The 14,398-nt window shown below is 43.6% G+C and overlaps 1 protein-coding gene across 1 annotated transcript; it reads left to right on the top strand.

Annotated features, from left to right (window-relative positions):
• The first annotated feature begins 2,276 nt into the window (after positions 1–2,276).
• On the top strand, positions 2,277–3,797 carry LOC107279913 (uncharacterized). Its single transcript, XM_015767966.3, has one exon. The coding sequence runs from the start codon at positions 2,277–2,279 to the stop codon at positions 3,795–3,797; it is 1,521 nt and encodes a 506-aa protein (XP_015623452.1).
• The last annotated feature ends 10,601 nt before the right edge of the window (positions 3,798–14,398 follow it).

Raw genomic sequence — 14,398 nt, 5'->3', positions numbered from 1 at the left:
CTCTCCTGGTCATTCCTCCACCTATATAAACTCCTAGCAGCCACCATTTTGCACTTTGGGTTTTGTTTTGATGTAAGTTTAGCTGCAGCTACTTCCTTGTACTCGCGTGTGTCGGCTAGACCACCCGGATACTTGTATTCAGAACCCCATTTTGGTTTGTTTAAGTTTCATCATTTGACAAGTGCCGTGAGCTGTTTCCTTGTCAACTTGTTCTTGCTTGTTCTTCGATTGCTTGCAGGTTCAAGGTTGTTCTTGGCACGGCAAGAACAGCAACAACGTGGAGTCGGTGTACCGGTTGCTAAGGCGCAGCACCCTTGTGGTAGTTGTAGTCGGACCGCCAACGTCGTATCCTTCCCCAAATCGAAGTTTATCCTCCTCTCATCGAAAGATCGGGAACCCCCGTTGCTGCATCAAGTGGTATCAGAGCTCAAGTTGCTCGGTGAGAGATTTTATCACTTCTTTGTTTTTACCTACAGCCCAAAAGAAAAACCACTAAAATAGGTCAGACCCGAAATCACCAAAATATGTTGAGCCTTTGCTATTCTACTTAGTCTTTGCTTGCTGAGTTTTCGATTGCATCGATTGGTTGAGTTGCTGGTTCTAGTAGTTTAGTCCTTTAGAGTTTCGAGTTCTGCTCACGAATTCGTCACCGCAAACACTTCCACCATCACTTCATTTATCTTCATCCCGCTGCCACCATCACCACCATATTCACCACGAAATCCACCTCCAACCCCACCAAATTTCGTCCACCACAACCAGCAGCACCCTCATCACCACATCAGCCACCCCCAAATGCATTTATTGCTGCCTCCACCAACAGCCAACCCTTTTGCAACTTTTTGAAGTGAATCAGCCCTTCCCAAGAAAGCATTTAAGTGCTCTCACTTTTGACTTGTTGGCTGAATCATGTAACTAGCCAACCAACCCATCATTACTTCTTGTTTTGACTTGTTGGCTGAAGCTTTGAGCTTGCTGTACAAAAAAAAAAGAAAGAAAACAAAAAAAAAGAAAGAAAAAAAAAATCAGAAGTGAAGAGAAGGAAAAAAAAAGGAAGGGAAGAGAGGAAGTTGTTGTTGTTGCTGTTTTGTTTGTGTTATTTTCGTGCTATTTTGAGTGGCTACGCTTGTGACTAGGCTCGCGTCTCTAAAGGGTTTTGCCTAGGACCAGCACAATACCATCGTTGAATGATTATTCAACTTGCTTGATTAATGTGGTTCTAGCTGTACCTTGATATTACTTGCAGCCACCTATAGCTCCGCAAATTTTTATCTACTATATCACAGGATCGTGCTTGTTGTCGGCTCCGGTACTACTAACCGTTGTTGCTGTTCTTGCTGTTTGCCAACGCCTTTTACATAACAAAGTAAGAAATGTAAGAACTCGTTTGCACAAGTTTGGTAGAAGTGGAGATGGACAACACATAGCTCCAATAGTTGATAGGACATATGATGTGACCATGGCTACCACGGATGCAACCATTGCTCACATCATGGATGAACAAGAAGATATCGAGATCAAGTACTCCAAGTGCTGGAATCCGATTCGGCCACCTACTACACTGCTGACTTCAAACGGCCACCGAATCTGCATACGACCTCCGTTTTCGGCCCGTGAGTACTTGATGGAAAGCTCTCGGAGCCCTCTTTCTAACAGATCCAGCCTCTTCTCTGAATTCTATCTCATGTGGCCAGAATCACAGGAACAAGGTGTTGCATCACCTATAATGGGCCTATGGGCTTGTAACTTCATTTGGGACCCCGGCCCAGGTGGGGCCCATGTGGGGTGCGCCCCAAGCTGGTGGAGCACGACCCTAGGCACCCCTAGGTCGTCCTCCCACCCCTATATATAGCTAGTTACCCCTTCAGGGTTTCTCGGGTTTTGTTAGATTAAAGTTTAGCCATTGCTACTTGCTTGCAGCGCGCGTGTCGGCTAGACCGTCCGTCTGCTTGTTCTTCGGAACCCCAACTTATCATTTGTATTAAATTCCTATTTGCAATATCAAATTGCTTTTATCTTGTTCTTGCTTGTTTCTTCGATTTGCTTGCAGGAATAGGGTTGATCTGCACCGGCAAGATCAGCAACCCACGGAGAGGTGTATCGATCGCTAAGGCGCAACACAACGTCTCGTACGGTTGTAGTCGGATCGTCAACGTTTCTCCCAAATCGTAGTTATCACAACTCACCGAAAGATCGGGCCAACAACAGCCTTGAGTGTCGAGAGGAACTCAGGGTTCATCAACATATTTCTTGTGAATTGTTTCTTCCCATTAACCATGACAGGAGGATCGGGGGAGCACCCTCAACATTCACCACGTACGAGGGGCATCATACAACATTTTGAGCGCCAAGTGAGGGAGCATGCTGAAGGCCTTGATGAGGATGTTAGGGTTGCCAATGATCGCCTTGGTCAATTGGAGGCTGCTCAAATTGACACCAACTCCAAGCTTTCCTCATTGGAGAGGTCCCTTGTGGCTGTGAACACTTCTCTTGCAGGTATCTTGAATACGTTGGAGAGAATGGGCCAAGATGGTCATGATGGATCGGCTAGGCGCAACCACAATTGCCATGATGCTAATAGCAGCATCACAGCAAGGGAAGAACTGGAGTACGCTGCTGACACTGAGCATGATGAGGAGGTACTTGGTCGTCCACAAAGACAACAGCGCCGGCAGCGCCATGGCATGGGCGCTCCACCACGGCGGGAGGTACGTGATAATGATGATTCTTTAGGCAAGATCAAGTTTACCATTCCTTGCTTTGATGGAAAATATGACCCTGATGCATATCTTACTTGGGAGTTAGCCATTGATCAGAAATTTGCTTGCCATGATTTTCCTGAGAATAAACGTGTTAGGGCTGCTACTAGTGAGTTCACTGATTTTGCATCCATTTGGTGGAGTGAATTTGTTCGTTCCAATCCAAATAACACTCCCCAAACCTGGGATGCAATGAAAAGAGTCATGCGAGCTAGATTTGTTCCTTCATATCATGCACGTGATTTGCTGCACAAATTGCAACAACTTAGACAGGGAAACAAATCTGTAGAGGAGTATTATCAAGCTTTGCAAACAGGAATGCTTCGTTGTGGATTGGTAGAAAATGATGATGCTGGTATGGCTAGATTCATGGGTGGGCTGAACCGAGAAATTCAGGACATTCTAGCCTACAAAGAATATAATTCAATTAATCGTTTGTTTCATCTTGCTTGTAAAGCTGAAAGGGAAGTACAGGGACGAAGAGCTAGCTTCAGGACTAACATTTCTGCAGGTCGTGCTAGCTCTTGGACATCTTCTAACGCTGCTGCACCGTCAACTCGAGCAGCAGCACCATCGTCCTCAAGCAACAAGCTGCGTCCCTCTACAACAAACTCTACACCATGCCCGAGTGAACCAACAAGAGGGGTTGCTGCTACACCTTCCAAGAGCTCATCATCAGTAGCTTCATCAGGAAGGACAAGAGATATTCAGTGCCTACGCTGCAAGGGCTATGGTCACGTGCGCAAGGACTGCCCAAGCACTCGTGTAATGATTGTGAGAGCTGATGGTGGGTACTCCTCCGCTAGTGATTTAGATGAAGAAACCTATGCTTTGCTTGCAACTAACAATGCAGGGGAAGGTGACGCGCCCCACCAAGATGAGGAACACATTGGGGCTGAAGCTGCAGAGCACTATGAGAGCCTCGTGGTGCAGCGAGTGCTAAGCGCACAAATGGAAAGGGCTGAACAGAATCAGCGCCACACCTTGTTTCAAACCAAGTGTGTGATCAAGGAACGCTCTTGCCGCGTGATCATATGATGCGAACCCGCTAGGGTTTGTGGCCCGATCTTTCGATGAGAGGTAAGGGATAACTCGATTAGATGAAGACGACGTTCACGGCCCGACTACAACTGTCCAAAGACGCTGCGCCTTAGCAACCGATACACCGTCTCCAATGGTCGCCGCGAACTTGTGGTGCGCGTCAACCCGGCCACGAGGGCACTCGTCCTGCAAGCAATCGAAGAACAAGCAAGAACAAGTAGGACAAGCTCTGAAATTGCTAGATAAAGATGAAAGTTTCACTATCAAACTCAATATGGTGGGGTTCCGATTACAGGCAGACGGGCGGTTTAGCCAACACGCGCGCTGCGAGCTGGTAGCAAGAAGCTATCTCTATCATTAAAACCCGCCTGTTCTTGGCGGCAACTAGAGGTATAAAAAGAGGGGAAGAACGACCATAGGGTCGTGCTCCAACCCTAGGACGCGCCCCTAATGGGCCCAACTTGGATACACAGCCCATTGGGCCAAAAGAGGTGACGCAGCACCATGGACAGAAAATAGTCGGGAGTAAAATAACAATTGCGGCCGCTCCAGAATAGATATGGACATGTGGCTGGATCCATTTGAAAGTAGACTTGATAAGCTTTCTATGAAGTACTTGCACGCCCAAATCGGAGTTCGCATGAAGTCGTGGCGGCCGTCAGAAGTTGGCGCTGCCCTGCAGTCCGAATCCACCCCGCGCGAATCCTCTTCCCTTTGGATCCTCTCCATCGTTCCTGAGTAAAACACGAGTGCACGCGTCTCCGGGGTATAAAGACGAGGAATATGAACTCAAGAAAGAACTCACCTGATAATTTAGTTGACGTGCACAAGCGCGGGTAATAGGACCATCATGCTGTACATGGGGGGACGTGGATGTATCGATGGTGTTGATGTCCTCATCATCATAGATGGAGGAAGCTGCAATAATTTGGCTAGTGCTGAAATGGTGGAGAAACTTGCATTGAGCACACAGCCACATCCACAGCCCTACTATATTCAATGGCTTAATAGCAGCGACAAGGTAAAGGTAACACGATTGGTAAGAGTACATTTTGCCATTGGTTCTTATCATGATTCAATCAACTGTGATGTTGTGCCTATGCAAGCATGTTCTATGTTATTAGGTAGGCCATGGCAGTTTGATAAAGATTCTTTACACTTTGGCAAATCCAATCAATACTCCTTTGTGCATAATGGAAAAAAACTTGTGTTACATCCTATGTCTCCTGAAGTTATTTTAAAGGATGAACTTGCTAGAGCTAGCAAACAAAAAAATCAGGAGCGTACTAGGAGTGAGCATCTTATTGCGGCTAATGAACTTGAGAAGCATAAGAAGAAACCCACCAACTCTGTTCAAAATAATAAAAATGAGATTAAGCTGAAGGGATCTTGTTTCATTGCAACAAAATCAGATTTGGATGAAGTTGACACTGACACTGTTGTTTGCTATGCTTTGGTTTGCAAAGAAACCTTATTTCCAATTGAGGATACTCCTATTTCTTTGCCTCCTCCGGTCACTAACCTTTTGCAGGAGTATGCTGATATTTTCCCAAAGGAGGTTCCACCGGGGCTGCCACCAATTCGAGGGATTGAGCACCAAATTGACCTCATTCCTGGGGCCTCTCTGCCAAACCGTGCGCCATACAGGACCAACCCGGAGGAAACAAAGGAGATTCAGCGTCAAGTGCAAGAGTTACTCGACAAGGGGTATGTACGTGAGTCTCTTAGTCCTTGTTCTGTCCCCGTGCTTTTAGTTCCTAAGAAAGATGGCTCATGGCGCATGTGTGTGGATTGTAGAGCAATTAACAACATCACAATCAGATATCGTCATCCTATCCCTAGGCTAGATGATATGCTTGATGAATTGAGTGGTTCACTTGTGTTCTCTAAAATTGATTTGCGTAGTGGTTACCACCAGATTCGCATGAAGTTAGGAGATGAATGGAAAACAGCTTTTAAAACTAAATTCGGCCTATATGAGTGGTTAGTCATGCCCTTTGGTCTCACTAATGCACCCAGTACTTTCATGAGATTAATGAATGAAGTTTTACGTGCTTTCATTGGCAGATTTGTGGTGGTATATTTTGATGACATTCTCATATATAGCAGATCAATAGAGGATCATCATGGTCATTTGCGTGCTGTTTTTGATGCTCTACGAGATGCACGTTTATTTGGTAACCTTGAGAAGTGCACATTTTGCACAGATCGAGTCTCTTTTCTTGGCTATGTTGTGACTCCGCAGGGAATTGAAGTAGATCAAGCCAAGGTTGAAGCCATACATAGCTGGCCGGTTCCAACAACGATCACACAAGTGAGAAGCTTTCTAGGACTTGCTGGGTTCTACCGCCGCTTTGTGAAGGATTTTAGCACCATTGCAGCCCCATTACATGAGCTTACCAAGAGAAATGTCACATTCACTTGGGCTGCAGCACAAAGGAATGCATTCGACACTTTGAAAGATAAGTTAACACACGCTCCTTTACTCCAACTTCCTGATTTCAACAAAACTTTTGAGCTTGAATGTGATGCTAGTGGGATTGGATTGGGTGGTGTGTTGTTACAAGAAGGCAAACCTGTAGCATATTTCAGCGAGAAATTGAGTGGGCCTAGTTTGAATTATTCTACTTATGATAAGGAATTGTTTGCTCTAGTGCGAACATTGGAAACATGGCAGCATTATTTATGGCCCAAAGAATTTGTTATACACTCTGATCATGAATCTTTGAAACACATTCGAAGTCAAGCAAAACTTAACCGTAGGCATGCTAAATGGGTTGAATTTATTGAATCTTTTCCATATGTCATCAAACATAAGAAGGGAAAAGAAAATGTCATTGCTGATGCTTTGTCTAAACGTTACGCAATGCTATCCCAACTTGACTTCAAAATTTTTGGCTTAGAAACAATAAAAGAGCAATATGCGCACGATGATGATTTTAAAGATGTGTTGTTGAATTGCAAGGAGGGAAGGACTTGGAACAAATTCGTTCTCACCAATGGGTTTGTGTTTAGAGCTAATAAGTTATGCATTCCAGCTAGCTCCGTGCGTATGCTATTATTGCAGGAAGCGCATGGTGGAGGGCTGATGGGACACTTTGGTGTGAAGAAGACGGAGGATATCCTTGCTGATCATTTCTTTTGGCCTAAGATGAGGAGAGACGTGGAGAGGTTCGTTGCTCGCTGCACAACATGCCAAAAAGCTAAGTCACGCCTTAACCCTCATGGTTTGTATATGCCTTTGCCTGTTCCTAGTGTGCCTTGGGAGGATATTTCTATGGACTTTGTTTTAGGGCTGCCTAGAACAAAGAAGGGGAGGGACAGTATCTTTGTTGTTGTAGATAGATTTTCTAAGATGGCGCATTTCATACCTTGTCATAAGAGTGATGATGCTACACATGTTGCTGATTTGTTCTTTCGTGAGATTGTTCGCGATACAAAATTCCTTAGTCATTTTTGGAGAACCTTGTGGGCTAAGTTGGGGACTAAACTTTTATTTTCTACTACATGTCACCCCCAAACTGATGGACAAACTGAGGTGGTGAATAGAACATTATCTACAATGCTTAGGGCTGTTTTGAAAAAGAATATTAAAATGTGGGAAGAATGTTTGCCTCATGTTGAGTTTGCTTATAATCGTTCACAACATTCTACTACTAAGAAGTGCCCTTTTGAGATTGTTTATGGCCTTCTACCCCGTGCTCCAATTGATCTTTTGCCCCTCCCAACTTCAGAGAGAGTGAACTTTGATGCAAAATATCGCGCTGAATTGATGTTAAAACTGCATGAGACCACTAAGGAGAACATAGAGCACATGAATATTAAGTATAAACTTGCTGGGAGCAAAGGAAAGAAACATGTTGCTTTTGAACCTGGTGATTTGGTTTGGTTGCATTTGAGAAAGGATAGGTTCCCTAATTTGAGAAAATCTAAGTTGCTACCTAGAGCTGATGGTCCTTTCAAAGTGCTACAAAAGATTAATGACAATGCATACAAGCTTGAGCTACCTGCCGATTTTGGTGTTAGCCCCACATTTAACATTGCAGATTCAAAGCCATATTTGGGAGAAGAAGATGAGTTAGAGTCGAGGACGACTCAAATGCAAGAAGGGGAGGATGATGAGGACATCCCTTCCAACGATACAACCACGCCTATTGCACAGCAAGGACCAATGACTAGAGCTCGAGCTCGTGAACTTAATTATTAGGTAAAGTCATTCCTAGCTAATCATACAAGTTCTTCTCAGAATTGGGTGCTACTAAATGGTTGTTGTGATCTACTTGTTGTTAGGAATATGGGAGAGGAACCAAATCGCAAGCAGCACTAGCAGCGCTGATTTGATGAAGTCAATGCTCTTCACTCCGGAGGGCAAACGGGGCAAATGAGTACTTGTTGGAAAGATCTCGTCGTCTACTTTCAGCTATGTGTGGCCTCACCATCAACTCTGACCCAGGCTGCTCAGAATGACGAAAATAGTTCTTTACATCAGAAACTTGGGCTTGGGCCTTGTATCATTACAGCCCATTAGGGGTCCACATAACCTAGGGTTTGCTCCCACCTCCTCTCCTGGTCATTCCTCCACCTATATAAACTCCTAGCAGCCACCATTTTGCACTTTGGGTTTTGTTTTGATGTAAGTTTAGCTGCAGCTACTTCCTTGTACTCGCGTGTGTCGGCTAGACCACCCGGATACTTGTATTCAGAACCCCATTTTGGTTTGTTTAAGTTTCATCATTTGACAAGTGCCGTGAGCTGTTTCCTTGTCAACTTGTTCTTGCTTGTTCTTCGATTGCTTGCAGGTTCAAGGTTGTTCTTGGCACGGCAAGAACAGCAACAACGTGGAGTCGGTGTACCGGTTGCTAAGGCGCAGCACCCTTGTGGTAGTTGTAGTCGGACCGCCAACGTCGTATCCTTCCCCAAATCAAAGTTTATCCTCCTCTCATCGAAAGATCGGGAACCCCCGTTGCTGCATCAATCAGGAAGTGAGTTTTTGCCACGAACGCACCCAACACACTCCAATATGTCCAAAAATCATGTTTTGGTGATTTTTGAACTTTTTCTTTCCGGTCAAAAACATCGCACCCGAGTCGGCCAATATATGCCAATATTGACATTAATTGACAAAAGTTCGCCGCGCGAATCACGAAGTGTGTTTTTGCCATGAACACATCCAATACACTCCAATATGTCCAGAAATCATGTTTTCGTGCTTTTCAACTTTTTCATTCCAGTCAAAAACATCGCACCCGTGTGGGCCAATATTAGCGTTAATTGACAAAAGTTCGCCGCGCGAATCAAGAAGTGAGTTTTTGCCACGAGCACATCCAATACACTCTAATATGTCCAAAAATCATGTTTTGGTGCTTTTTGAAGTTTTTCATTCCAGCCAAGAACATCGCACCCGTGTGAGCCAATATATGCCAATATTGCCATTAGTGGAGAAATGTTCTCCGCGCGAATCACGAAGTGAGTTTTTGCCACGAACGCACCCAACACACTCCAATATGTCCAAAAACCATGTTTTCGTGCTTTTTCAACTTTTTCATTCCAGTCAAAAACATCGCACCCGTGTGGGCCAATATTAGCGTTAATTGACAAAAGTTCGCCGCGCGAATCAAGAAGTGAGTTTTTGCCACGAGCACATCCAATACACTCTAATATGTCCAAAAATCATGTTTTGGTGCTTTTTGAAGTTTTTCATTCCGGCCAAGAACATCGCACCCGTGTGAGCCAATATATGCCAATATTGCCATTAGTGGAGAAATGTTCTCCGCGCGAATCACGAAGTGAGTTTTTGCCACGAACGCACCCAACACACTCCAATATGTCCAAAAATCATGTTTTGGTGCTTTTTGAACTTTTTCATTCCGGTCAAAAACATCGCACCCGTGTGGGCCAATATTAGCATTAAATGACAAAAGTTCGCCGCGCGAATCACGAAGTGAGTTTTTGCCACGAACGCACCCAATACACTCCAATATGTCCAAAAATCATGTTTTGGAGCTTTTTGAACTTTTTCATTCCGGTCAAAAACATCGCACCCGTGTCCTCCAATATTGGCATTAATTAACAAAAGTTCGCCGCGCGAATCATGAAGTGAATTTTTGCCACGAACGCACCCAATACACTCCAATATGTCCAAAAATCATGTTTTGGTGATTTTTGAACTTTTTCTTTCCGGTCAAAAACATCGCACCCGAGTCGGCCAATATATGCCAATATTGGCATTAATTGACAAAAGTTCGCCGCGCGAATCACGAAGTGAGTTTTTGCCATGAACACATCCAATACACTCCAATATGTCCAAAAATCATGTTTTCGTGCTTTTTCAACTTTTTCATTCCGGTCAAAAACATCGCACCCGTGTGGGCCAATATTAGCATTAATTGACAAAAGTTTGCCGCGAGAATCACGAAGTGAGTTTTTGCCATGAACACATCCAATACACTCCAATATGTCCAAAAACCATGTTTTCGTGCTTTTTCAACTTTTTCATTCCGGTCAAAAACATCGCACCCGTGTGGGCCAATATTAGCATTAATTGACAAAAGTTCGCCGCGCGAATCACGAAGTGAGTTTTTGCCACGAACACATCCAATACACTCTAATATGTCCAAAAATCATGTTTTGGTGCTTTTTGAAGTTTTTCATTCCGGTCAAAAACATCGCACCCGTGTGGGCCAATATTAGCATTAAATGACAAAAGTTCGCCGCGCGAATCACGAAGTGAGTTTTTGCCACGAACGCATCCAATACACTCTAATATGTCCAAAAATCAAGTTTTGGTGTTTTTCGAAGTTTTTCATTCTGGCGAAGAACAAAGCACCCGTGTGAGCCAATTTATGCCAATATTGGCATTAGTTGAGAAATGTTCGCTGCGAATCACGAAGCGAGTTTTTGCCACGAACGCACCCAATACACTCTAATATGTCCAAAAATCATGTTTTGGAGCTTTTTGAACTTTTTCATTCCGGTCAAAAACATCGCACCCGTGTCAGCCAATATTGGCAGTAATTGACAAAAGTTCGCCGCACGAATCATGAAGTGAGTTTTTGCCACGAACGCACCCAGCACACTCCAATATGTCCAAAAATCATGTTTTGGTGATTTTTGAACTTTTTCTTTCCGGTCAAAAACATCGCACCCGAGTCGGCCAATATATGCCAATATTGGCATTAATTGACAAAATTTCGCCGCGCGAATCACGAAGTGAGTTTTTGCCATGAACACATCCAATACACACCAATATGTCCAAAAATCATGTTTTCGTGCTTTTTCAACTTTTTCATTCCGGTCAAAAACATCGCACCCGTGTGGGCCAATATTAGCATTAATTGACAAAAGTTCGCCGCGCGAATCACGAAGTGAGTTTTTAGCACGAACGCACCCAATACACTCCAATATGTCCAAAAATCATGTATTGGTGTTTTTTGAACATTTTCAGTCCAGTCAAAAACATCGCACCAGTGTGGGCCAATATTGGCATTAATTGACAAAAGTTCGCCGCGCGAATCACGAAGTGAGTTTTTGCCACGAACGCATCCAATACACTCTAATATGTCCAAAAATCATGTTTTGGTGCTTTTCAAAGTTTTTCATTCTGGCGAAGAACATAGCACCCGTGTGAGCCAATTTATGCCAATATTGGCATTAGTTGAGAAATGTTCGCCGCGAATCACAAAGCGAGTTTTTGCCACGAACGCACCCAATACACTCCAATATGTCCAAAAATCATGTTTTGGTAATTTTTGAACTTTTTCATTCCGGTCAAAAAGATCGCACCCGTGTCGGCCAATATTGGCATTAATTGACAAAAGTTCGCCGCGTGTATCACGAACTCAGTTTTTTCCACGAACGCACCCAATAAACTCCAATATGTCCAAAAATCATGTTTTGGTGCTTTTTGAACTTTTTCATTCCGGTCAAAAACATCGCACCCGTTTGGGCCAAAATATGCATAAATTAGCATTACTTGACAAAAGGTCGCCGCGCGAATCCCGAAGTGAGTTTTTGCCTCGAACGCACCCAATACATTCCAATATGTCCAAAAATCATATTTTGGTGCTTTTTGAACTTTTTCATTTCGGTCAAAAACATCGCACCCGTTTGGGCCAAAATATGCATAAATTAGCATTACTTGACAAAAGGTCGCCGCGCGAATCCCGAAGTGAGTTTTTGCCTCGAACGCACCCAATACACTCCAATATGTCCAAAAATCATATTTTGGTGCTTTTTGAACTTTTTCATTCCGGTCAAAAACATCGCACCCGTGTGGGCCAATATTGGCATTAATTGACAAATGTTCGCCGCGCGAATCACGCAGTGTGTTTTTGCCACGAACGCACCCAATATACTCCAATATGTCCAAAAATCATGTTTTGGTGATTTTTGAACTTTTTCTTTCCGGTCAAAAACGTCGCGCACGAGTCGGCCAATATATGCCAATATTGGCATTAATTGACAAAAGTTCGCCGCGAGAATCACGAAGTGAGTTTTTGCCATGAACACATCCAATACACTCCAATATGTCCAAAAACCATGTTTTCGTGCTTTTTCAACTTTTTCATTCCGGTCAAAAACATCGCACCCGTGTGGGCCAATATTAGCATTAATTGACAAAAGTTCGCCGCGCGAATCACGAAGTGAGTTTTTGCCACGAACACATCCAATACACTCTAATATGTCCAAAAATCATGTTTTGGTGCTTTTTGAAGTTTTTCATTCCGGTCAAAAACATCGCACCCGTGTGGGCCAATATTAGCATTAAATGACAAAAGTTCGCCGCGCGAATCACGAAGTGAGTTTTTGCCATGAACACATCCAATACACTCCAATATGTCCAAAAATCATGTTTTCGTGCTTTTCAACTTTTTCATTCCAGTCAAAAACATCGCACCCGTGTGGGCCAATATTAGCGTTAATTGACAAAAGTTCGCCGCGCGAATCAAGAAGTGAGTTTTTGCCACGAGCACATCCAATACACTCTAATATGTCCAAAAATCATGTTTTGGTGCTTTTTGAAGTTTTTCATTCCGGCCAAGAACATCGCACCCGTGTGAGCCAATATATGCCAATATTGCCATTAGTGGAGAAATGTTCTCCGCGCGAATCACGAAGTGAGTTTTTGCCACGAACGCACCCAACACACTCCAATATGTCCAAAAATCATGTTTTGGTGCTTTTTGAACTTTTTCATTCCGGTCAAAAACATCGCACCCGTGTGGGCCAATATTAGCATTAAATGACAAAAGTTCGCCGCGCGAATCACGAAGTGAGTTTTTGCCACGAACGCATCCAATACACTCTAATATGTCCAAAAATCATGTTTTGGTGCTTTTTGAAGTTTTTCATTCCGGTCAAAAACATCGCACCCGTGTGGGCCAATATTAGCATTAAATGACAAAAGTTCGCCGCGCGAATCACGAATTGAGTTTTTGCCACGAACGCATCCAATACACTCTAATATGTCCAAAAATCAAGTTTTGGTGTTTTTCGAAGTTTTTCATTCTGGCGAAGAACAAAGCACCCGTGTGAGCCAATTTATGCCAATATTGGCATTAGTTGAGAAATGTTCGCTGCGAATCACGAAGCGAGTTTTTGCCACGAACGCACCCAATACACTCCAATATGTCCAAAAATCATGTTTTGGAGCTTTTTGAACTTTTTCATTCCGGTCAAAAACATCGCACCCGTGTCAGCCAATATTGGCATTAATTGACAAAAGTTCGCCGCGCGAATCATGAAGTGAGTTTTTGCCACGAACGCACCCAACACACTCCAATATGTCCAAAAATCATGTTTTGGTGATTTTTGAACTTTTTCTTTCCGGTCAAAAACATCGCACCCGAGTCGGCCAATATATGCCAATATTGGCATTAATTGACAAAATTTCGCCGCGCGAATCACGAAGCGAGTTTTTGCCATGAACACATCCAATACACACCAATATGTCCAAAAATCATGTTTTCGTGCTTTTTCAACATTTTCATTCCGGTCAAAAACATCGCACCCGTGTGGGCCAATATTAGCATTAGTTGACAAAAGTTCGCCGCGCGAATCACGAAGTGAGTTTTTAGCTCGAACGCACCCAATACACTCCAATATGTCCAAAAATCATGTATTGGTGTTTTTTGAACATTTTCAGTCCAGTCAAAAACATCGCACCAGTGTGGGCCAATATTGGCATTAATTGACAAAAGTTCGCCGCGCGAATCACGAAGTGAGTTTTTGCCACGAACGCATCCAATACACTCTAATATGTCCAAAAATCATGTTTTGGTGCTTTTCGAAGTTTTTCATTCTGGCGAAGAACATAGCACCCGTGTGAGCCAATTTATGCCAATATTGGCATTAGTTGAGAAATGTTCGCCGCGAATCACAAAGCGAGTTTTTGCCACGAACGCACCCAATACACTCCAATATGTCCAAAAATCATGTTTTGGTAATTTTTGAACTTTTTCATTCCGGTCAAAAAGATCGCACCCGTGTCGGCCAATATTGGCATTAATTGACAAAAGTTCGCCGCGTGTATCACGAACTCAGTTTTTTCCACGAACGCACCCAATAAACTCCAATATGTCCAAAAATCATGTTTTGGT

The sequence above is a fragment of the Oryza sativa genome, chromosome 2 (genome assembly GCF_034140825.1).
Source record: "Oryza sativa Japonica Group chromosome 2, ASM3414082v1".
Lineage (NCBI taxonomy): Eukaryota > Viridiplantae > Streptophyta > Magnoliopsida > Poales > Poaceae > Oryza > Oryza sativa.
The sequence above is the reverse complement of the archived record's forward strand: the minus strand, read 5'-3'. Positions and strand labels throughout refer to the sequence as shown.